Source organism: Trichoderma ghanense, assembly GCF_004382785.1.
Source record: "Trichoderma ghanense strain CCMA-1212 chromosome Unknown scaffold_9, whole genome shotgun sequence".
In the NCBI taxonomy this organism is placed as follows: domain Eukaryota; kingdom Fungi; phylum Ascomycota; class Sordariomycetes; order Hypocreales; family Hypocreaceae; genus Trichoderma; species Trichoderma ghanense.
The window spans coordinates 433684-453768 of record NW_027395672.1 but is presented as its reverse complement, the minus strand read 5'-3'; the positions used below and the strand labels follow the sequence as shown (position 1 = coordinate 453768).

Genomic DNA, 20085 nt, shown 5'->3' with positions numbered 1-20085 from the left:
GAAACCTCTCCCGTCCGTAGCGTCCCAGCCTCACCGTCCCTCCCGAGTCCTTATTCGCAAACGCTACCAAAGATGGAAATGGAGTGACAGACGAGCATAAAGCAGGGATGCTTGCTGCTGCTGCTGCTGCTGCTGCTCCTCTGATATCCGTGTACCTGGATCGGGCACCCAGCCTTCGAGGTCTCCCACATGTATGTACCTTGGGTCCGTATCCAGCTCGGGTGTCAGCCAGTCATTTTCTTTTGCTGCATGCTAAGGGAGGATTAGTGGCATGGTTCGATGCCTGGCGAACAAGGAGAGAGAACGCCACGGCAGAGGACAAGCCGAGTGACAACAGGCATTCATCTATTCAGAGTCCAAAAGAAACAGAAAAGTTATGGTCCAGTGTTCATTCGTTCGCCCATGTAGATCCATTATACCCTCTCCCAAGCTCATTAATAGCACATCCCTACTTGGCAAACTCGCCATGTTTCCCGCCTTGGCCAGTTTATACCGATTTTGGCCTTCCCAAGTACCAACCTCCCACACACTTCCCAACGTCCCACGTCTGCATACAAGAGTCAGGGGTGACCTCAGATGCTGGCCTGCAGCCGCTCCAGCCGCGACGTGACGGCCTCGACTAGCGCAGACTCGCGGGACAGCAGTCCTTGCACCTGCTGCAGCTTGCTGCGTCGTATGTCTTGTGGGATGCGCAGCTGCTCCACGCTGGCCGGGGACTGGCGGCCACTCGCGTTCTTCAGGGCCTCGGCCTCGGCCACCAGCTCTGCCTGCAGCCTCTTGACCTCCTCCAGCCGCCTCCACACCTGTTTCGCCTGGTTCCTCGACCCGCCCTCAGCCCCCGGAGGAGGCCCAGACACGCTAGCCTCCATCGCCTTGACCTCTTCCACAAACGCTCGCTCCTTGGCGCTCAGGTCACGCCATGTCGCCTTGCTGACCATCTTCCGGAGATCCTCCATCCGCTTCGTCAGCTTCTCCTGCCGCTCCTTGGCCTCGTTGATCCGCCTTTCGTACATTGCATTGTCCGGCTCGTTGTTCTCCCGGTGGGATCCGTTGATGGTGTCAATCTTGCCCTTGACCTCGTTTGCCTTCCTGACCTGCTGCCGGAGCTCTGCTTGTAACAGTTCGCATCGACGAAAGACCTCGGCTGCCGCCACGCCCAGCCGGTACGTCTCCTCGCTGAGGACCTTGTGTGCGTCGGTGAAGATGGCCAGCGTCAGCGGGCTGAGCTTCACCTCCTGGTTGACGATGGTCTTGTGGCGAGACGTGCGGAGACGCTCCAGCAGCTCTGGCAGGGCGGATGATTCGCTAAAGGTATGTGGAGGATAGTACACTGGTCGCGGCTCGTAAAAGTCCAGGGGTGCCATGCTGACTTCCCGCTCGTGAACGGGGCTGTCCTGTTGAACCGTCACTGGCTCGTCGTCGGGCGTCTCAAAAGTCAGCGCAATGGGCTCGTAAGGGGTCGCTGAGAGAAGGAAGTAGCCGAGATCGGGATCGCGGATGGCTACGCAGGCTGCCAGCGGGATTCCGACATCTGCTGCCTGCTGTGCATAGACTCTGTCCCTGGTAGATTGCGAGTTGGCCAAGAGACCGAGACGAAAGTCCGTGCCCGCTTCAAACTCGCCCCGCAGCTCGCTCTCAAGCCTAAAGATCCACGGGGTGAGTGAGATGAACGTGATGGCCGCGTGGTGGGTGACAAAGAAGTTGTATCGCGACATGACGTCGGTGCTAAAAACCGGCCAGCTGCCTTCGTTGACTTCCACCGGGGTCATGGTGTCGATGGCTTGGAAGGCCAGAAGAGAAGGCGGTTCCATCTCGGCCGCCAGTGCACGACTGAGCCTGCTTTTGCTCTTGGGAGGCAGCCACTGAGCTTGCACTCCGTCGGTGTCGAGGTAGATGCGGACCTGGCCGCTCGTGGACAGCAGGCATATGACGGTGAGCGAGAGGCCTTCCTGATCCCCGTTGTCAAAGTCCAGCTCGTCTTCCTCGCCCAGCATCAGGTCTTCCGTGTCCGTCTTCTTCCCAATCACTAGGATGTCCGTGATGGAGCTGTCCAAATCATCTCCCGTTTCCGGGTCCGCCTGCAAGTCAAAAGGCCCTTGGAGACGAGGAATGGCGCCCGGCCGCGAAGGCCTCGTGTAGACCTCGAGCGCGGGTTCTCCTGGGATGACGGATTCCACGATCTGGGGCTCCTGCGAGTCAATCTCGCCCATCCACTGAAGCTGCTGCTGGGCCAGAAGCTTGTCCTTGTCGTCCACGCTGGGGTCGTCCTCGATGGCAGCCACGGCGGTAACGATGGACACCGAAAGAGAGGGGATGAGCGTCGGCGGCGGTGCCCATCGCTGGGGAAGAAGCGGACTCAGGGCATACACATCGCCTTCGCGCATGGCGATCCACAGCGTCATTGGGTCCCAGCCGCCGGAGCCCTTGGTCGCGAAGCTTGCCGCTGCCACCTCCATCTCAAACTCGTCGGGCGAGAAGGCCTTGCTCGTGGCCGACACCGACGCGGAAAAGTCCTGGTCCACGGTGGTTCCATCCGCCAGCTTCTTCAGGTCGATGGAGGTCGTCGGAGAGTCAAACGACCAGCGGTCCTGCGTTGAGAGCTCCCAGAGGCGAACGGTTGCGTCAGCCGTGACAGTCACAATGCAAGAGCCGTTAACTCCAAGAGGATGCCACAGGGCAGACACAATGGCAGCCCGGGAAGTGACGTGGGTCGTGGGCCCGAGTGTGTATGTTTTGGGCCTCAGCGGGCTGGTGTCGTCGCTCGTGAGGTGGGATGAGTCGGGCAGGGCACAGATGTGGACGGTGTGTGTGGTGAGAATGGCCAGCAGGTTGGTGTTGGGCGAGATGATGAGCTGCCGGATGTCGTCGGCCACGGGGACCTTGAGTATCTGTATTGCTGGTTAGCGGACCATAGTTTACAAAGGCTAGATGCTCCTCCCTCTCCTCGCCCTTCATCCGCTCCCGTACTCTCCTGGCAGCCATCAACTTACCCTCCATCCACCCGGCGTGTCAGTGGCATCCGTATCGATCGACTGCAGCGTCTCGTCCTCGCGCTTGATGCGCACGCTGGAGCTCCTCCGCCGCGACTGCTTCTCCGTCCATTCTTCCTTGAGGTAGACCAGGTCGCCCCAGCGGATCTCCTTGCCCACGGCCACAAACACCTCGGTCCCGCGCCGGGCAATCGTCCTCCTGGGGCCGGGGGCCTGCTTCTTCTTGCCCGGCGACAGCGCCCGTGAGCGAAGAGACTCGGCCGAGGGCTCGAAGAGCTGGTTGCCGGGGGCGTTTTTCGACAGCCAGGCGGCCGAGTAGCACTTGACCTTGGGCATGGCTGCGTCTGTTGGGCCTGCGCGCTGCTGGCCCTCTCTCTCCTCTTTCGCCTTTCGTTAATAAGCAGAGAGATCGAGAGTCGGAGCTGGTGTTTGTCTGACGGGCTCAAGGAGAGCGGCGTCGTTGCCGGGTCGAAGAATCAAAAAGCTTCGAACTTGCAAAAAAGCGCGGCTGATGGACGTCCAGCGAAAAGCATTGATTGAACCAGCAGCAGCTCTAGCGCGTTGTCCAGGTGGCCGAGGCTCCACCCGCAATCGCTGCAACCCGCCTATGAGATCCGGCTAGCGCTGTTTCTACAGGTGCCTTGCATCGGCTGCTTCTTTTTCGTTGCTGGACTTGCGCTTGAGCTTGAAGCTTTCCATTGTCAATCACAGCATCAATTGGATTCTTCCGCGGCGTCTTGCCCTCGATTATTCCAGCATCAGCAGATTCTCCGGTTGCCAGGCTTTTTCTCTGCCTCCTATTTACTTTCCACTCCCCAGACTGGACCTCACAGACATAGTCGTGATGCGTCCCGAGGTTCGAAGCACCGTAGAGCGCCTCGATAGGCCGAGTGCGTACTATCTCAGCAGGGTGCGTCAAGCAGGAATATATCTTGCATCACAATCACGGAACAATCACTCACGAGTTTCCAGAACAAGCGCAGACGCGACCGAGACGACAACGGAGATGACGCAGCCGAACCCGCCACCGATCCCCTCGCCAACGCGACGACGCTCTACGTCGGCAACCTGTACGTCCAACCTCCTCCATCGATGTCCTCTTCCTCGACGCATGTCCTAACGTGATCCTTTCGCAGCTCCTTCTACACCACAGAAGAGCAAGTCTACGAGCTCTTCTCCAAGTGCGGCGAAATCAAGCGCATCATCATGGGCCTCGACCGCTTCAACAAGACCCCCTGCGGCTTCTGCTTCGTCGAGTACTACACCCACCAGGACGCCCTCGACTGCATGAAGTACATTGGCGGCACAAAGCTCGACGAGCGCATCATCCGCACGGACCTGGACCCGGGCTTTGAGGAGGGCAGACAGTACGGCCGAGGCAAGTCGGGCGGCCAGGTGCGGGACGAGTATCGGGAGGACTTTGACGAGGGCAGAGGAGGTATAGGCAGAGCGCTGCAGTCGGAGAGGGGAAGGAACTACGATGATTGAGGACGATGCTGGGGAATGACGATGCTTCTTAAGGAGTTGCTTTGCTCTTTTTTTTTTTTTTTTTTTTTTGATATCTTTATACTTGGAATGATACCTTTTACGGGAATAGATCTGGATTCAGCGCAGACTTGCATCTCATGTCGATCCAGGCGCCGTCCGTGTTCAGCCAACCATTCGGGTATTCATACAGGCAATTTCCGTTGCAGTACATGTTTCCTCCTGTCCGTATTTCTCCCCATACACACGTCTCTAAGGTATTGCGCCGTGTTGCAAGGTTTTGTTGTACAATATATGGTTCGTCTCCGTCATGCCAGACCTCGTTCCCCAGGATTAATCGCAATTCGCTCGTTGTATAATCGTGTCGCATCAGATCCCACATCAATATCCAGGAGGATTGACTCGCTGCGAAACTCTTGTCCACTTTGGCAATTCTGCAAATTCATCGTCAGCTCGAAAACCCCCCCAGAACGACAAGACACATGGCGCCAAGCACATACTGTGAATGCCCTTGCGGTACTTCTTCTCCTTCCGATCAAACATGGTGTACTTGTCCTTGGGCAGCATCTCCTCCTCGACCGGCATCTCCGCCTTCCACCTCTCAATCGCCTCGAGCGTCTGTCCCTTCTTCGCCAGCGCGGCGTCCAGCGTCGCAACCACGCTGTCCACGGCCCGCAGCCGCAGCCTGTGCCGCCTCTTCTGGAACCTCGACAGGCGCCAGGGAATCTTCCACAAGAGGCCGCCCGACAGCGGGTTCGTGGCGCGGAAAGGACCAAACATTGTGATGTCGGTTTTGTGTTGTTTTGTTTGGGCCCTTTTTTTTTTTTTCCTGCGTGATGCGCAAAGAAGTTGCAAACTTGAGGCGGGATTTCGGTAGCTTTTCGCCGGAGTTCGCTTTCTCGCAACCGGATTGGCCCCTCCGGACCCCAGGGATGGGGGATACTGGCCTAGTAGGGGCGTGCATCCCGGACGGAACAACGATGCGCCATGCCACTTTCGCACACACCCTTTGATGTCCCTCCACCAGAACTCCAGCTCCAATCCCACTTGCTAACAGGTCCCCCCAGCTGGGATCTTGCGCGCATCAAAGATACAGACACAGGGACAGATCATTCAACCAAAAGCTCTCCGTATAACCCCCACTCCACCCCAGCAACTTGCCCGCATGCTGGGCGCGGCAGCGGCACAATGAGCTACTACTTCGCCATCGTCGGCACCCAGGACAACCCGCTGTTCGAGTACGAGTTCGGCACCTCCAAGCAGGGCGGCGATGGCCAGTCCCGCTTCACCGAGCAGGTGCGCCACCTGAACCAGTTCATCCTGCACTCGAGCCTCGACATTGCCGAGGAGGTGCAGTGGTCGCATGGCCAGATGTGAGTTTCGCCTACGTCCTGCCCATCCCACTCCCGTGATGCGCGCCGTCTGGTCGTCCGTCATGGGCGCATAGCGCTATCGCGAGAATACCCTAGTTTGACAAGAAAGCGGACGAGGCTGACGGAGGACGATCCGCAAAATCGCAGGTACCTCAAGTGCATCGACAAGTTCTTCAACAACTACATCTCGTGCTTCGTCACCGGCGGCAACGTCAAGTTCCTGCTGCTGCATCAGCCCACGACCCCGACCTCGACGGCCTCGTCCCGATCGTCGACCGCTATTGGCGCCAACCCGACGAGCCCGGCCACCGAGGAGGCCATCAAGATGTTCTTTACCGAGGTGTACGACAACTGGGTCAAGGCCATCATGAACCCGTTCTACAAGGCCAACATGGAGGTTCGGAGCCCCATTTTCAGAGCGAGGGTAGCAGCTGCTGGACGGAAATACTTATAGACTATCTGGGACACATATAATAATGAATGATGAAATGACAAGTCCATGTTTGATACCATCACCGAAAGGCACATTGACCCCAACTGAGACTGGTGCAGACGCACTCACGGAATGATTATCGTAGTTGTATTCATGTGGTATTCTCGTTTAACAAGGTCGTCTACCATGACGCCTCCTCATAATCCCAGTTTCCCCCCAACGCCAATCGATCGAAAGTACAGAAGAGTCCATGTTTTTTGCACAGATAAACCCCAGCTCCACAAACCCGCCCCCTTAAGAACGCGCGCGTAGCAGCAGCATACGAAAGAACCCCCAAGATGCGAATTCCAGATTTAACCACCGAAACCGTAGAGGGTGCGGCCCTGTCGCTTAAGAGCGTAGACGACGTCGAGCGAGGTGACGGTCTTGCGCTTGGCGTGCTCGGTGTAGGTGACGGCGTCGCGGATGACACCCTCGAGGAAGGACTTGAGAACGCCGCGGGTCTCCTCGTAGATCACTTGATGACAAAAACGCGTTAGCTGATGCTCTTGTTCGTAGTGATGGTTGATGATGTATGGTGATTGGGGGGAGGGGAGTCTTACTGGCAGAGATACGCTTGACACCACCACGACGGGCGAGACGTCGGATAGCAGGCTTGGTAATGCCCTGGATGTTGTCACGAAGAATCTTGCGGTGACGCTTGGCACCGCCCTTGCCGAGGCCCTTGCCACCCTTTCCACCTGCAGGCCGAGATGGTTAGCATCATCGTACATCAAACTTCTTGTGTGAAGCCATCGCCAGTTTCAGCCACACGCGTTCTTATGTCGACGGGGATGCATTTTGCTGCACGGCGCATCCCCAGCACAGCACCTCCCCGTCGACAAAACACGACATGAATTCAGAAACAGACAGATGAAGAAGAGATACTTACGTCCAGTCATGATGGATGTGAGTTTAACGTAAAGTGGGATATCAAGCTTGAGGAAACAAGACGCGTCACCGAGAGAATGACGTGTATGCAGCAGAGGCAAGAAAACGAGGTTGCGAGAGCGAAAAGTGGCTGTTTCCGATGCGGGGGGGCGGGCAATAAATACGCGCAGGGAATCAGCGCCAAATCAGTAGCCTTTCTTCCCGCTATTTTTCAGGCATTGGCATTTATTTTTTGCTGATTGTGCTTCTATGCCTCTTTTGGAGTGGGGTGGGCGGTTCGATTTTTTTCTGTTTGGTGGGAAGGGACTTGCCTTGAGCTTTTTGGCGGCACGTGCGGAAGTACCGTTTGTTACCGCGCTGGTGGTGTGTTTTCCACCCCACCCGCTGGTTGGTTTCTCAGAGAGCAGGCGCGCTGCCCGTATTTTTCTAGGCTGCCAGGACTTGCTCCATTTCTGGGCTCGGAAGGGCGGAATGCGACAAACGCGACTTGAAGCGTGGTGGGGCGCCCTTTTTTTCCCGGTTTGCTTGAGCCGCCGTTGGCTATGGAGCTCAGTCGGGAAAACCTCGGTTAGGGGTCCTTCACAGGAACTCGCATCAAACAACAAACGAAGCAAACGGTGCTGCTGGCTTGGTCCGTCTCGAGTCAAACGAACTGGTAGCATAGAGTCCACTGCTAACAAAAGTGCCCAATCCTGTATCAGCAAAAAGGCAGCCATTTCCTTCGAGAGCGCACGAGAACTGCCCCGAAGAAAAGAAAAGCAGAGGCGTTCTCACTCCCTTCCAGGCTATAGCACGCCCTGCCAACTCCTACACAAGGTGATGCACATAGACCGTAATGAAGCCCAGGTGCGCATACAATACACGACACTCTTTCTTGAATCATAGCATCCTTCTTAGGTTGACAACGATACCTTTCTTAGAAACAGCGTGTAAGAAGTAGTCAACCCAGGTAATAGGTAGAGAAGCACTGAGCACTCCTCCCTAATAGGCATGTAAGTACTAGGTCTCCATCCACATCACTCAACCTCACAACACCACACTCACAAGCCGCAATGTCATCATCCGTACCAATAACGTCCAAGTGGTATGCAACCAAGAAAACACAACACCCCATTCTCCCCTCTCCCATTCCACATTTATACAATAGTAAAAAAAAAAAAAAGGTTATGCAATACACAGAGCAAGAAAGACAAACCATCTTCTGCTCTCTCTCTCTCTCTCTCTCAAGCGATTCGACGCCCCTTATTCTCCGAGCCAAAGAACCAAAGTTGTAGTAGTAGTAGTAGTAGCTTTCACCAAGGAGCCCGCCGCCGCCCTCCTTGTTGCGCCCCCAAAAACGCCAATGCCATGCCTGGAAAAAGAGAAGACTTGCCGCGCCTTGTGTTCCCCTCGTCATCATTCACCCTGCCGAGCCCCTTTCCCAATTTTTCTTTACCACTGGCCGCCCCAAGTTTGCATACCCTCTTTTCTAGCCTTCTCGTGAGCCGGGACAAGCCTTCGAAGCATATACCCTCGGGCTTCTCGGAGAAGCCTTTCTTCTGTTGAACAGAACAGAGCAAAGGAAGAGAAAGAACACCAAATCCCCTATTTTTCATATTACACGTAGAGGCCACCATCAGCCCCTGTTATCAGATGCCTCTCCCAAAAACAAAAAGGAAATACTCATGAGCGTCATCAAATCAGTGAGTCGTCCATTGGTATATCGTCCTCAAAACTCTCAATCGCCTCCTTAATCTGCGGACCAGCCTAGAACAAGCAATGTTAGAAAGGAAAGAAAGAGAGCATGATTCAACGTGAGTTTCCTTACCTTTGGATCCAATGCCAAAGCAATCGTAAAGTGGCGAACAGCCTCCTGCCTCTCGTTCATACTCCTATACAACGTCGCAAGCAGGAAATGCACCGTGCCCTCATCCGGGGCCAAGTTCTTCAGAATGACAAGCTCTTGCTGTGCCTCCTCGAGGTTACCAACTGCGAGGAGGGCTCGCGCCTTCTTGTACCTCGTGGAGGCCGCGCCAGGGGCAAGCTCAACTGCTTTGCGATACGCTGCCAGGGCGGGTATGATTTGCTTCTGCTTCTCGAGTGCCGTCCCGATACACGTCACCAGCACCGCATTGTTGGGGTTGATGCGATGCGCGGCGTTGAAGTGCGTGAGGGCCTTGTCGTATGCGCCCAGGCGTTGCTGAACCCTCCCGATGCCATAGTAGGCGTTGTAGTGCCTCTTGTCCGCCGAAATGGCCTGTCGGTACGCGGTAAGGGCCTTGTCGTATTCCTCGTTGGTGACATGCTCGTGGCCCTGCAGCGTGAAACCGTACGCAAACTTGGGGTCCAGTTGCGTGGCCCTTTTGAAGCACTTGAGGGCCTGCTCGGGGTCGCGCGCCAGAGACCACGCATTCCCCAGGGCGCACCACGCCTGCGGGGAGTGCCATGCGGCGTCGACGAGTTCGTGCGCCAAGAAGGAGAGCTCCGCCTCCCGCTTCAGATGCCAGAGAACGGTCGAGTATACCTCCATATCTTCTATACGTGAAGGGGCCTGTTCCCGCATCCTCCGAAAGTACTTCTCGGCATCAGCGTATAAAGCCTGCTCGTAGTGAGCCCGTCCCATCAGGGCCAAAACCCAGGGCGAGTTTTGATGAGCCGGGGGCAGCAAACCCAATTCGTGCACAGCTTGTTGACACTGGAACTGGGCCATTGAGTAGTATCCGCTCCCTAGCTTTCTCATCAAATCCATTACCCAATTCAATGCCGCTTCGAGCCTTGCCGTGTCAGGCTCTGCAACCTTGGGAACCGGCAGAGGCGCGGCCTCCTGGACCTTGGCTACCTCTCCGTATCCCCCGTCTCCGTTGTGGTCCTCCAGAGGTTTTCGGCTTCCACTAACAGCCCTCGGAACGCCGGAGCCACCGGAGGCCGGCCGGACAGGCCGAGAGGCAGGGGGTCTAGCCTTCTTCAGCTCTCGTGCAACAGGGGCTCCTCCGGTAGCGGGGGTTGCCGAGTTGGACTTTGCCGACGACTTTATGCGGGTGCTCCGTCTGGTCGCATGTTCCTCCGCGTTGGCCGACCGTGACACCGGATAGCCAGTGTGCGTTCGTTTCCTATCGATTGTCGGAATGACACTGGATCGCGAGTTTCCGGTCGGAGCGCTGGGGGCATCTGAGATGGGCTCCAGCGCCTGTTCCTGGCTGTTGCTCTTCTCTCGTGTGGCGGCGTTTCTTCTCGATCCCACCCGATGGTTCGTTCGCGGCTGCGGCTCGAGCGTCTGGTCCACGTTTCGGGTCCTCCTCGTCTGCGCATGGGGCGGTTCCTGCAGGTTGTTAGACCGGGACATCATCGCCTCCGTGGGCGGCCCAGTCGGAGTCTCTAGGCCTTCCATCTCGTGCTGGTGATTGTTGTTGTTCGAGCTCGTGAACCTTAGCTTCGCCTTGTGCATCTTGGAAATGAAGTCGCTCTCCGAATTCGCCAGAACATTCTCGGTCATCGGAGTCATATTGCCGGCAGAAAAGGTAACGCCAAAGATATCAACCCCTGAGTCGACCGTCATGGACCTTGGGGCCGGCTTCTTCTGAGGTGCATGCTCAAACGAGGCCAGGGTAGCAGTGCTCTGGCTCAGCTCGACGTTTACTGACGCAGTCAGGCCTTGACCGAGGTTCTGCAGTAAGCCGTCGCTGGCCTGGAAGATGTTTGGCACTCGGAGTACGACGCCCATGTCACAGAGAGCCTTGAAAGCGTCCCAATAAAAAGCATTCTGCTTCAGCGCCTCCTCGAAGTAGTTGATGGCTCGCTTCTTGTCGTCGTAGCCGCGGTAGAGCTTGCCCAGCAGGCAGAGGACCGCAGGGCAGTCGGGGGCTGCCGATCGAGTAGTCGCGCTGTGTTTGCCCATGGTGTTCATCTGCCACCACAAGCTCTTGGCCTTATCCAGAGCTGAGATGCCGTCCGTAAACCGCCCCAGGGCCAGGCATGCCTGGGCAAAGACCCAGCTGCAGCCCAAGTTCACGCCGTGACATCCCAGCGGCTGGCTGACATCGTAGGCGGATCGGTAGTCGCCGAGTCGCAGATGGCATAGCGACAAGAGGTGGGCGGCGTCGCTGGATTGGGGATCTTGCGCGGCGTATCGTTCGGCGAAGAAGAGGGCACTGTCGTAGGAGCCGTTGTCGAGGTGATAGTGGACTACCTGTCCCAGGAGGCTTCCGACAGCGGTCGGATTTGGCGCCATCCTGGCGGTGGTTGTAAGAGTCGTGGAAGACTAGAAAGTTCGTCACCGATGTACCTGGGCCATGAGACGCTGGTCGGCTTCGGAGAACCCAAGATGACGAGGGGCAGCGCCGGGCCGTGCAACTGTTCGGACAGGTCGTGCGGCGGCAGAGAGTCGGGGAATATGTTGGCAGAGGAGAGAATATATGCCTCGTAGGTATAGTATGAGTTGTACCTTGCGAAACAGAGGAGGCCAGTAGGCGCAAGATGGAGAAGTTCGGGTCCAGGCAGCCGACGATGGTGGTGAGGCACGGCACATGCACAGCTGTGAGCGCTCCACCCGTCAATCTGCAGCCTCTCGTCCTCGGTTCACTATGGCGACGCAATAAATACAAGAGCGCTGGGAGAGTCTAGCCGTCGCGAGACAAATGGACAAGAAAAGGTGCCGCGGGTGGAATGGAATGGCGGATCGTAGCGAGCGTGAATATAAAGGCTGAGGCGGCGCTCCGGCAAAGGGAACAAGGATGAACAGGCTCCTGAACAGAACGCAGATTCGCCCGTCTCTGCGCTCCAGCAGTCCGAAAGGATGATGTTCGGCGTCGAGCAGCGAGCAGCGTCGTGGTTTCGAGTTCGGATTTCGGGATTCGCGCCGCAGCTCGCGAGGAAGGGAGGGAGCGTGGGAGTTTGGAGTTGGAGGTTGCAACTTTTCGGTCGAGTCGCGGCGCGCAAGCCAGACAGACGGTCACAAATTGTTGTTGGCGTGGTTCAGGCTGGCCCAGGGCGCGACGTACCGCCATTGCCTAGCAACAGGGGACCGCCCGCCGCCCAGCGAGGGGCTCCATAGTGGGCAGTTACAGCGGGCAGCCCGCTGGAAGGGTCGGCGTTCAGCCGCTAGCCAGTGACGACATGTGCTGAGCCGCGTTGACAACATGCACCCGTTAGGCCACGCCGCAACAAGGCGCCACACCCCTCCAAACCCCAGCTTTTCCGCGCCAAGCTTGAAGCTGTCAAAAAGAAACCAGATCTCACCAAAAGCTCGCCCTTTCGCGAACCCTCAATCCTTCATATCATTGCAATTCCCCGTTCGAATCCAAACACTCAGCACACAATGGCTCAAAAAGCGAAAAAGGACCGCGCCAAGTCCAACGCGGCATCCCTCAACAACCTGCACACGGGCACCCTCATCGTCCACGCCCTCTTCCTCCTCTCCAACTTCCTCTTCCGACGCCGCTCCCTCCTCGCCTACGGCCTCCTGTCCGTCCCGAGCCTCGTCTGCGAATACATCCTCGAGACGTCCGGCCGGCCCAAGTACGACGCCGCGACGGGCGCCCTCAAGACGTCCGGCGAGGACCTGTCCGCCGCAGGCCTGACGGAGTACATGTTCGACGTCGTCTGGGTGACGTGGGCGTCCATCGTGGCCGTGATCCTGTTTGGGAACTGGGGCTGGATCCTGTTCGCTGTTGTCCCTGCGTACGGCGCGTACATGGGCTACGGGCTGCTGGGCATGGGCAAGAATGCGCTGGCTCAGATGCAGGATGGAGGCAATGCCGGCAACGCTGCGCCGCAGGGAAACCGTCGATCGCGAAGGACTGCATAGATGGTACGGAGGAATATATCGATCTATACAAGGCTGTCCTATTAAAGAGGCTGGGGATGATGCAAATCAGGCGTCTAGCGTCTATCCAAAAGAAATTCACTGTTCGCTCCGTCGAGGCCGCTCTCCTGTCCACCGCTCCAACACGTCGTCACCGACATCACGAACCATGACGTGGAAATGCTCCAGAGTCCGCACGCTCTGCAGGGCAACCCAGTTCTTGAACCACAGCACCCGATCCTCCCCTCCCGGCCCGAGCGCATCGATAAAGTACTCCTTGACGAAACTCTCCACCCGCGCTCTGCTTTCAGGCGTCAGGTCGCCCGAGTCGGGGTCGGTTGGGATCGGAGTGCGCGACCAGACGACGATGTGCGTGATTCCTTGCGCCAGCCCATACGGCCAATCGTTGAGCAGGGCCTTGTAGTCGGAGGCAGCGGCAAAGGGCATCTCGGATTCGGGCGTGAACGGCGGTTGGCCCCATGACTCGGGCAGGCGGTGGTGGAGGATGTACTGGGTCATGCTGCCGTACTGAGCTTTGATCTCTGCGGTCCAGGCCATGTAGCGGCGGAGATCCGAGGGCTTTCTCTTTAGGATTCCAAGGTCATTTGTCTCTTGTGAGCAAAACATCGTTAGTTTCCATGATGGAATTAAACGCAGCCAGCGTCTCTTCATAACACAGGCAAAGCCTGGATTCACACACCGATGATATGCCTGAGATCCTCCCAGTCGTGCAGCTTAAACTCCTCATCCGTCTGCGAAAGCACCCACTTGTCCACCTCCGTCAACGGAAACGGCGCATCCTCCACGGCCTGCAAGGAGCTCTGATCCCCCATTGTATCTCTTCTGCTCTGCCCGCGATGAGGTCCGATGCGGAAGCGTTTCGATTCGACTGATCTGAAGCCACGGACAGATGGTGAGCGCCTAAAAGGGTCCCGTCCAGCCTGACAGGGGGTGCGTGGTCGAATCCATACCGACCAATGACACGGCATTGTTGAGAGTCTTGAAAGAACCATCCGCTCTCGTATTATGTAACGCAGCATATCGAAACCTGGCATATTCGTACTCGCAAATCGGTCAAGTTCCCAAGATGAAGCGGGAAAAGATGATGTCTTCATCATAAAGGCGACGCCTCGACTCTTTACTCCCACAGTAAACAAGCCACACACGTCCACCAACAACCTACCCAATCAAGCTCCCGAAAGCTCCATCCCTAGCATCAGCACATGAACCACCGCAAAAGACGACTCACGAGTACTGTCTTCATAATACTATCTTGAACCAATAAAACCACCAATCCGGGGGTCCTTCTTAATCGAGCAGCGGTGGGGGAGGCCACTCGGAGGATTTTCTGACCCTTAATATTTCACCCCAGATTTGTTGCAATCTGCGGCCCCCCTTGCTCCCGTCCCGAGTGGTTTAGTTTTGTTGAATTTTGCCTAGAATCTCGGATTGCTGGGCTTTTTATTACTTTGCACTGCACCGGTCATCCGTTTTTTTGACTCCTCCACGTCCACTTCTTCAGACGCTTCTCACTCACTCATCCACGCTCTTTATACTTTCCTTAACTCATTTTACATTATCTTCCCATATTCGGTTATTTCCTTTCTTTGCGCTTCTCTATTTTCATCTTCTCCATTCTGTTCATCTCACTCCAATTTTCTCATCTAATATTCTTGTCCCTTCCTTTCAGCCACGCTCCTTCGTCTCATGCCTCGAACTACAGCCTCATAAACCAGCATTCCATAACCCGATATGAGCATCCCACCACCACCACCATCATGATCCTCGGTCCCGTATCCCTCATCGACTGCGTCGTTTTCTGCATCTATCTCGCCCCTCAGCTCCTCCGCCAAGCAGGCTTCCTCCCGACTGCTCTCGTCGTCCTCCAAACAATCCCATTTCTCCGTATGCTTCCCCCCCCTTTCCTCACTAACCTCAACCCCCCCAGAGCAACATCTAACATCGTTAATCCCCGTATAGTCTTCGCCCTCCCCGTCCAATTCTTCTGGAACCGCTACTGCAGGAGCTACTCCTCCCACAAATCCTCCTATCTCAAGGGCTCCACCATCTTCGAAGACGTTGTCATCCGCTGCGTGCGATATGCCTTCGCCAGCATCCCCGCCAACGTCGGGCGCGTCTTCTTCTCCAAGGATGTGGCGCTGCCCTTTCTGAGGTGGCGCATGAAGAGGCATGGGTATCACGACTTTCCGGTGTACTGGAAAGAGGAAACCATTGGAGAGGTTCGCACGCTTCGCCTGGAGACACTAATCAGACCTGCTTTGCGTCAGTGGGAAGCTTTGGCTAACGCTTCCGTGAACAGGGAGATGCCAAAGTCAATGGCATTTGGATCAAGCAGCATAGCGATGAGGAGCCGGATATTGTGATTTATTACGCTCATGGTAAGGACTGTCATCATGTACGTTACACGAGCTGCCGGGACGCACGCTAACACACAGATGCTAATCATCAGGCGGCGGGTTTGCCATGGGGTCGAGCTACTTTTACTTTGAATTCCTTCTGGCATGGCATAGCCTACTGGTTGATGCCGGATATGAAAATCCTGCCATCTTCGCCTTGGATTACAGTCTGGTTCCGGATGAGGTCTATCCAACCCAGATTCTCCAGACGCTCCAGGGCTACAAGCACGTCTTGGAGGTGGCCAAAGATGCCTCCAAGGTATGCGTCGCTGGAGACTCTGCCGGTGGCACGTTGATCCTGAGCATGCTGCTCGAGGTTGGGATCCAGGTGCAGAGCCAGCAGGCCATGGGGGTCAAGCTAGGGAAGAAGAAGGGGATACCGGGAGAGTTCCGGCCGGACTTTGCCATACCGCGAATGGCCATGCTCATCTCACCTTGGATCACGCTGGCGTCGAGCCTTCACTTCCTATCTCCCGTCGACTACTTGAACAGGAACACTCTTTGGAAATATGGACACCAGTACGCTGGAGACACGATGATCCATGGCGGAATGGCGTCGCCCGGACGATGCGACGATGTCAAGCTGTGGAAAGCGGCCAGCCCCGAACGCGGCTACTTCATCACGTACGGCGGTGACGAGGTCCTGGCACCAGACATTGAGAACTTTGTGAGTCGTTTAGGCGCCGGCAAGGTGGAAATCGAAGCTCGAAGGTTTGACGGAGGGATCCATGCATGGCCCGTGGCGTCGCTGTTCCTGTCGAGCACGAGGAGGAAGCGGCTGTACGGACTGCGGACTATCGTAGGAGAGATTAGAAAACGATTCGACAAGGCACCGGCAGGCAAAGCAAGGCAGAACGGGAGGCTGTCAGATTAGATCAAGTTCAACAATGTAATCATTGGGCTCGACACACGGAAGGTCAGGAACCAGAGCGCTGGGGCTCGGCTTCGTCAATTCCAATCGAGCTCAGCTTTTAAAGCTCACTGTTTTTTATCATCACACAACCAGGGCGCGGGACGGAAAAGAGGGGAGAGAGGTGCATGGCTGAAAGTTGCCGTTGGGCGGGAATGAAGCAATGAAATGCTGCTTACCTTAGTTCCTCGCAGGCAGAGATGCGATTCGGTGCCTGGTGCGGGTTCCATGCACAATAGGCATGCATCATCATCTCCAGGCAGCTCCAGGCAGCTTTAGCGTCAGCTCGGTGACAGCCAGTCACACACGCAGCTTGGGTCTGACTTCAGGACTGGACTGGACGCGTCTGCCGAAAGTGAGGTTGCGTTAAGACAGGCCAGGGCGGGATGCGAGCCTGACAATGGGGGGTGAGAATGCGCACATCCCTTGCGTGCCAGGAGACCTCTTGAAAGCAGCCGGTACATGTGCTCCGTAGCACGTCGTCTGTAAGCAAGGCTTGCAATGTGCCGTTGAAAGGGCGCCTGGCCAAAGCCGAGGTCGTGTCGCCACGCCATGAAGAGATTCGCAAAACCGCGCCGCTGGCATGACGACCACAAGACCGCGTGCGATGTAGGTAGAGAAGAATAGGAGTGTCCCAGGCTCGACGTGCGTGTCATCCAGGAGCCGCAATCCAACGCCACACCATATGCGATGCTAGGCGTGAAAGCCACCGCGCCGCAAGCGTCAACAGGAGGGAAATGGTCTTGCTGTGGTGACCGAGCCTCGAGGCTGCTCAACCAGTCCGCCATCCCACCGCTTCGAGTTCATAGCCACACGCCCCTCCCAGCACGACCATCAACTGGTGCTACCAGTCCAGTGTAGCTCGAGGCCTTAGGGCGGGCGCCGGTTGGTTCGTCGTGGTACCTCGACCGCCTCCCTCGCCGTGTGCTCCAAGCAGTTTGCGGGCTCGACTCGACTCCTCGTGGCGGTTCACCCCCTCCTCCTTGTCTGGCCCCCCCGATTTTGTGTGACTTGAATCCTTAGCCCGGCTGGCCGACCTCAGGCTCAATGGGCCAACGGACCCTGAATGCGCATATAAACGGCCGGCCATTCCCTCCGAGCCTCGCTGCCATTGCCAATCGACCCCTCCACGCAAGCCCGCCAAAACCAGACGCACCTTGTCGCGTGCGAAACGGCAACATCGCAGCCACCCCCATTTCCAGATTCGGCCCACGGTGAGCCCTCAGTCACCGAACGCCGTCTGTGGCATTTCTGAGCCGCGTCGCGCCTGGTGTAGCTTCTCATTAGCTGTCGACGTCTTGACTGTATCCCGCCTCTCCTGTCTTTTCCTTGCGTATCTCTCTCCATCTCTCGCTCAATGTCTCCTGGCTGGGCATTGCCGGAACATCACATCACCTGACTGAGCAAGTCGGGCGCGTCTCATTGCAGAGCAGAGATAAAGCGCATCGAGCCAGGGCTCCTGAGTTGAGTTCTGGCCACTTGCGCCTTCCCACCAAGCAGGAAGGGAGAGCACGAGACCCAGCAGAGGGTCATAGAGACAGAAGGGGAAGAGGAGAGGAGAGAAGGGGCTCTGGGAACAAAAGGCGACCTGGACTCAGACCCTCGATTGAGACCTGGCTCTCCTTTCCCTCCTCAATAGCTAGTTTTCTAGCTTCGAATAAAAGACCCTTCTCATACAGATAACCTGGCCTCCATCGATTCTTACCTTACGTCAACATCGACTCCTGTCCGTCAGCCACTCGTCCGACTGTCCGTCCGTTGTCCGCTTGGTATCGTCAAATGAAGGCATGCCGCTTCAAGGCGACGCAACCAAGGCCAAGCGAGAAAAAGAGAAGACAACGGCAAAAGACTTGAAAGGAAACCATTCGACCAGCGATTCGTGCATCAGTCCCGCATCAGCTCAACGCCAGCGGTAGAGGCACGAATCGCCATCGGCTTCAGCTCCCGTGACTCGACATCGTCTCAACATTGGAGGATTGGCCGGTTGGCATTGAATCGGAGCTGCACATCGGCTGCCTTCACGGACTGCGCCCAGGAGCGTCATCGCTGAAGAAAAAAAAAAGATCCTGCAAGGGGAGAGCGGATTTGGAGAAAGGAAAAGGAAACGAAGACGAGGTTCCCTGTCGAAAGAGATCCCGGGCCTGCCACTGGACCCAACTGCCCCCCCATTGTCCGGCGGCTGATTTGCGGCCAAGTGCCCTGAAGCAGGCGAGGTTGGTGCACTAAAGAAGCGCTAGACACCCGCTGGAAGAAAAAAAAAACAACCTAATCCAATGGCCGAAGATTCGCCTTACGCGCCACGGTCGCCGGACCTGTCGTCGTTTTTGTCGGGCAGCCCCACCCAGGCCGAGCACCTGCAACACGGCCAGGCTGGATATAAAGTACAGCCTCCCGCCAACGACTTTCCGAGCACCGCTTCCTCTCTCTATATTCCCCCTCCCTACGGCGCCCATCGCCAGCAACCCCCCACGCCCACCAGCCAGCCCGTCTACGAGCAGTACTTCCCGCCCGTCCTGCGCCAGCCCGCGCACAGCTTCGACGCTCAAAACGCCGCACCTCCCGCGCCGTACCGGCTTGAGCAGCGGGTCTTCAGGCAGCCCCCGAGACCGTCGTCTCGATACGAGCCGTACCACGACCCCAACCGCGCACCCAGCCACCCGTCGACGTCGTCTGCAGATATGCCGCCGCGAAAGGCAGTGGTGCCTCCGCCTCCTGCGCCAGCCGTCGAGCCGTCGCCAGTCAGGACCAAATTCCCCACAGCCCGCATCAAGCGCATCATGCAGGCCGATGAGGAAGTCGGCAAGGTGGCCCAACAGACGCCCATTGCCGTCGGTAAGGCTCTGGAGCTCTTTATGATCCAGCTAGTCACAAAGAGCGCAGATGTTGCCAAGGACAAAGGCTCCAAAAGAGTGACGGCGTCCATGCTGAAGCAGGTGGTGGAGGCCGATGAGCAGTGGGATTTCCTGCGGGACATTGTTGGCCGCGTGGAGAATGAGAAGGAGGGCAGCAAAGCCAAGGCCAAGGGCGACAGCGAAACGGACGAAGAGATGGAGGAGCCCAAGAAGCGAGGCAGAGGTGGTCGTCGGAAGAAGGTGCAATGACCTCACACAAACACACATGACGACGAGTACGAAGATCGGAGTGACTGGCGTTTACTGGCAACAAAAACATACCATATTGTTATATCATACAACGGCGTTGGGGGGGCGGGCACATTGGCGGCAGCGGAAATCTAGACGGCCATGTAGCTGCGAGGCGGTCTCTCCCTATCTCTGGATGGCCACGGCAAGCTACGGGAGGTGCCTCGGTTCTGTAACATTTCACCTTTTCCTCTGTTTCAATAGGTACTCTTGTTTCTCTATTTTCCGCTACAAAGCACTGTTTGCCGTATCTCTTCAATAGCTTGATACCAGACAGCTCGTATGCTCGCTGTATTCTCATGATGAAGAAAAGAGATGCCGCGCAGTTCAAACGTTTGCAGCACTTTGTCTTGCCTACCTCGAAGTATTAGTGAGCATCATAACGATACTACGTAGAACCTGCCCCTTTGTTTGATCAAGATTGCGGGCACAATGACATGTGACGGGTGTTGCCGCCATGTTTCACAAGGGCTGCGAGCGACGGCAAAACGGAGCTGTCAGCGGTCCGTATTGCCCACCAGCTTTTGCCCGTGCGTCACAGTACGATGTCCTTTTTGATTCCGTACACGAATCCATCACCGTCGCCCAATTTGGGAGTCCATTCTGTTCCCGGTATCTTTGGAGAAGT

The 20085-nt window shown here is 56.7% G+C and overlaps 10 protein-coding genes across 10 annotated transcripts; 5 read left to right on the top strand and 5 right to left on the bottom strand.

The window, feature by feature from the left end:
- Nucleotides 1-572: 572 nt before the first annotated feature.
- Nucleotides 573-3326, bottom strand: CCMA1212_007236 (Nucleoporin NUP82; the record flags this gene model as incomplete). The annotated part of the gene is made up of 2 exons (XM_073704408.1): nt 573-2888; nt 2991-3326. 2 exons carry the CDS (start codon nt 3324-3326, stop codon nt 573-575), a joined length of 2652 nt encoding a protein of 883 aa, XP_073557000.1.
- Nucleotides 3327-3834: 508 nt separating this feature from the next.
- CCMA1212_007235 (Nuclear cap-binding protein subunit 2) lies at nt 3835-4478 on the top strand (the record flags this gene model as incomplete). The annotated part of the gene is made up of 3 exons (XM_073704407.1): nt 3835-3900; nt 3963-4060; nt 4127-4478. The coding sequence occupies 3 exons, from the start codon at nt 3835-3837 to the stop codon at nt 4476-4478; spliced, it is 516 nt and encodes a 171-aa protein (XP_073557001.1).
- Nucleotides 4479-4856: 378 nt separating this feature from the next.
- CCMA1212_007234 (54S ribosomal protein L31) lies at nt 4857-5255 on the bottom strand (the record flags this gene model as incomplete). Its single annotated transcript, XM_073704406.1, has 2 exons — nt 4857-4909; nt 4976-5255. 2 exons carry the CDS (start codon nt 5253-5255, stop codon nt 4857-4859), a joined length of 333 nt encoding a protein of 110 aa, XP_073556828.1.
- Nucleotides 5256-5663: 408 nt separating this feature from the next.
- Nucleotides 5664-6302, top strand: CCMA1212_007233 (Transport protein particle 20 kDa subunit; the record flags this gene model as incomplete). The annotated part of the gene is made up of 2 exons (XM_073704405.1): nt 5664-5848; nt 5996-6302. 2 exons carry the CDS (start codon nt 5664-5666, stop codon nt 6300-6302), a joined length of 492 nt encoding a protein of 163 aa, XP_073557003.1.
- Nucleotides 6303-6634: 332 nt separating this feature from the next.
- Nucleotides 6635-7019, bottom strand: CCMA1212_007232 (Histone H4; the record flags this gene model as incomplete). Its single annotated transcript, XM_073704404.1, has 2 exons — nt 6635-6798; nt 6884-7019. Coding segments are annotated over 2 exons (300 nt in total), but the record flags the coding sequence as incomplete, so codon positions are not given.
- A 1866-nt stretch (nt 7020-8885) lies between these two features.
- On the bottom strand, nt 8886-11418 carry CCMA1212_007231 (Protein bimA; the record flags this gene model as incomplete). Its single annotated transcript, XM_073704403.1, has 2 exons — nt 8886-8957; nt 9019-11418. The coding sequence occupies 2 exons, from the start codon at nt 11416-11418 to the stop codon at nt 8886-8888; spliced, it is 2472 nt and encodes an 823-aa protein (XP_073556830.1).
- A 1086-nt stretch (nt 11419-12504) lies between these two features.
- Nucleotides 12505-12993, top strand: CCMA1212_007230 (Late endosome and vacuole interface protein 10; the record flags this gene model as incomplete). The annotated part of the gene is made up of 1 exon (XM_073704402.1): nt 12505-12993. One exon carries the CDS (start codon nt 12505-12507, stop codon nt 12991-12993), a length of 489 nt encoding a protein of 162 aa, XP_073556829.1.
- Nucleotides 12994-13089: 96 nt separating this feature from the next.
- On the bottom strand, nt 13090-13823 carry CCMA1212_007229 (N-acetylglucosamine-induced protein 1; the record flags this gene model as incomplete). The annotated part of the gene is made up of 2 exons (XM_073704401.1): nt 13090-13601; nt 13691-13823. 2 exons carry the CDS (start codon nt 13821-13823, stop codon nt 13090-13092), a joined length of 645 nt encoding a protein of 214 aa, XP_073557074.1.
- Nucleotides 13824-14680: 857 nt separating this feature from the next.
- Nucleotides 14681-16281, top strand: CCMA1212_007228 (Putative steryl acetyl hydrolase mug81; the record flags this gene model as incomplete). Its single annotated transcript, XM_073704400.1, has 4 exons — nt 14681-14895; nt 14971-15230; nt 15311-15389; nt 15461-16281. Exons 1-4 carry the CDS (start codon nt 14769-14771, stop codon nt 16279-16281), a joined length of 1287 nt encoding a protein of 428 aa, XP_073557148.1. The 5' UTR covers nt 14681-14768.
- A 2309-nt stretch (nt 16282-18590) lies between these two features.
- CCMA1212_007227 (DNA polymerase epsilon subunit C) lies at nt 18591-19418 on the top strand (the record flags this gene model as incomplete). The annotated part of the gene is made up of 1 exon (XM_073704399.1): nt 18591-19418. One exon carries the CDS (start codon nt 18591-18593, stop codon nt 19416-19418), a length of 828 nt encoding a protein of 275 aa, XP_073557072.1.
- Nucleotides 19419-20085: the final 667 nt, after the last annotated feature.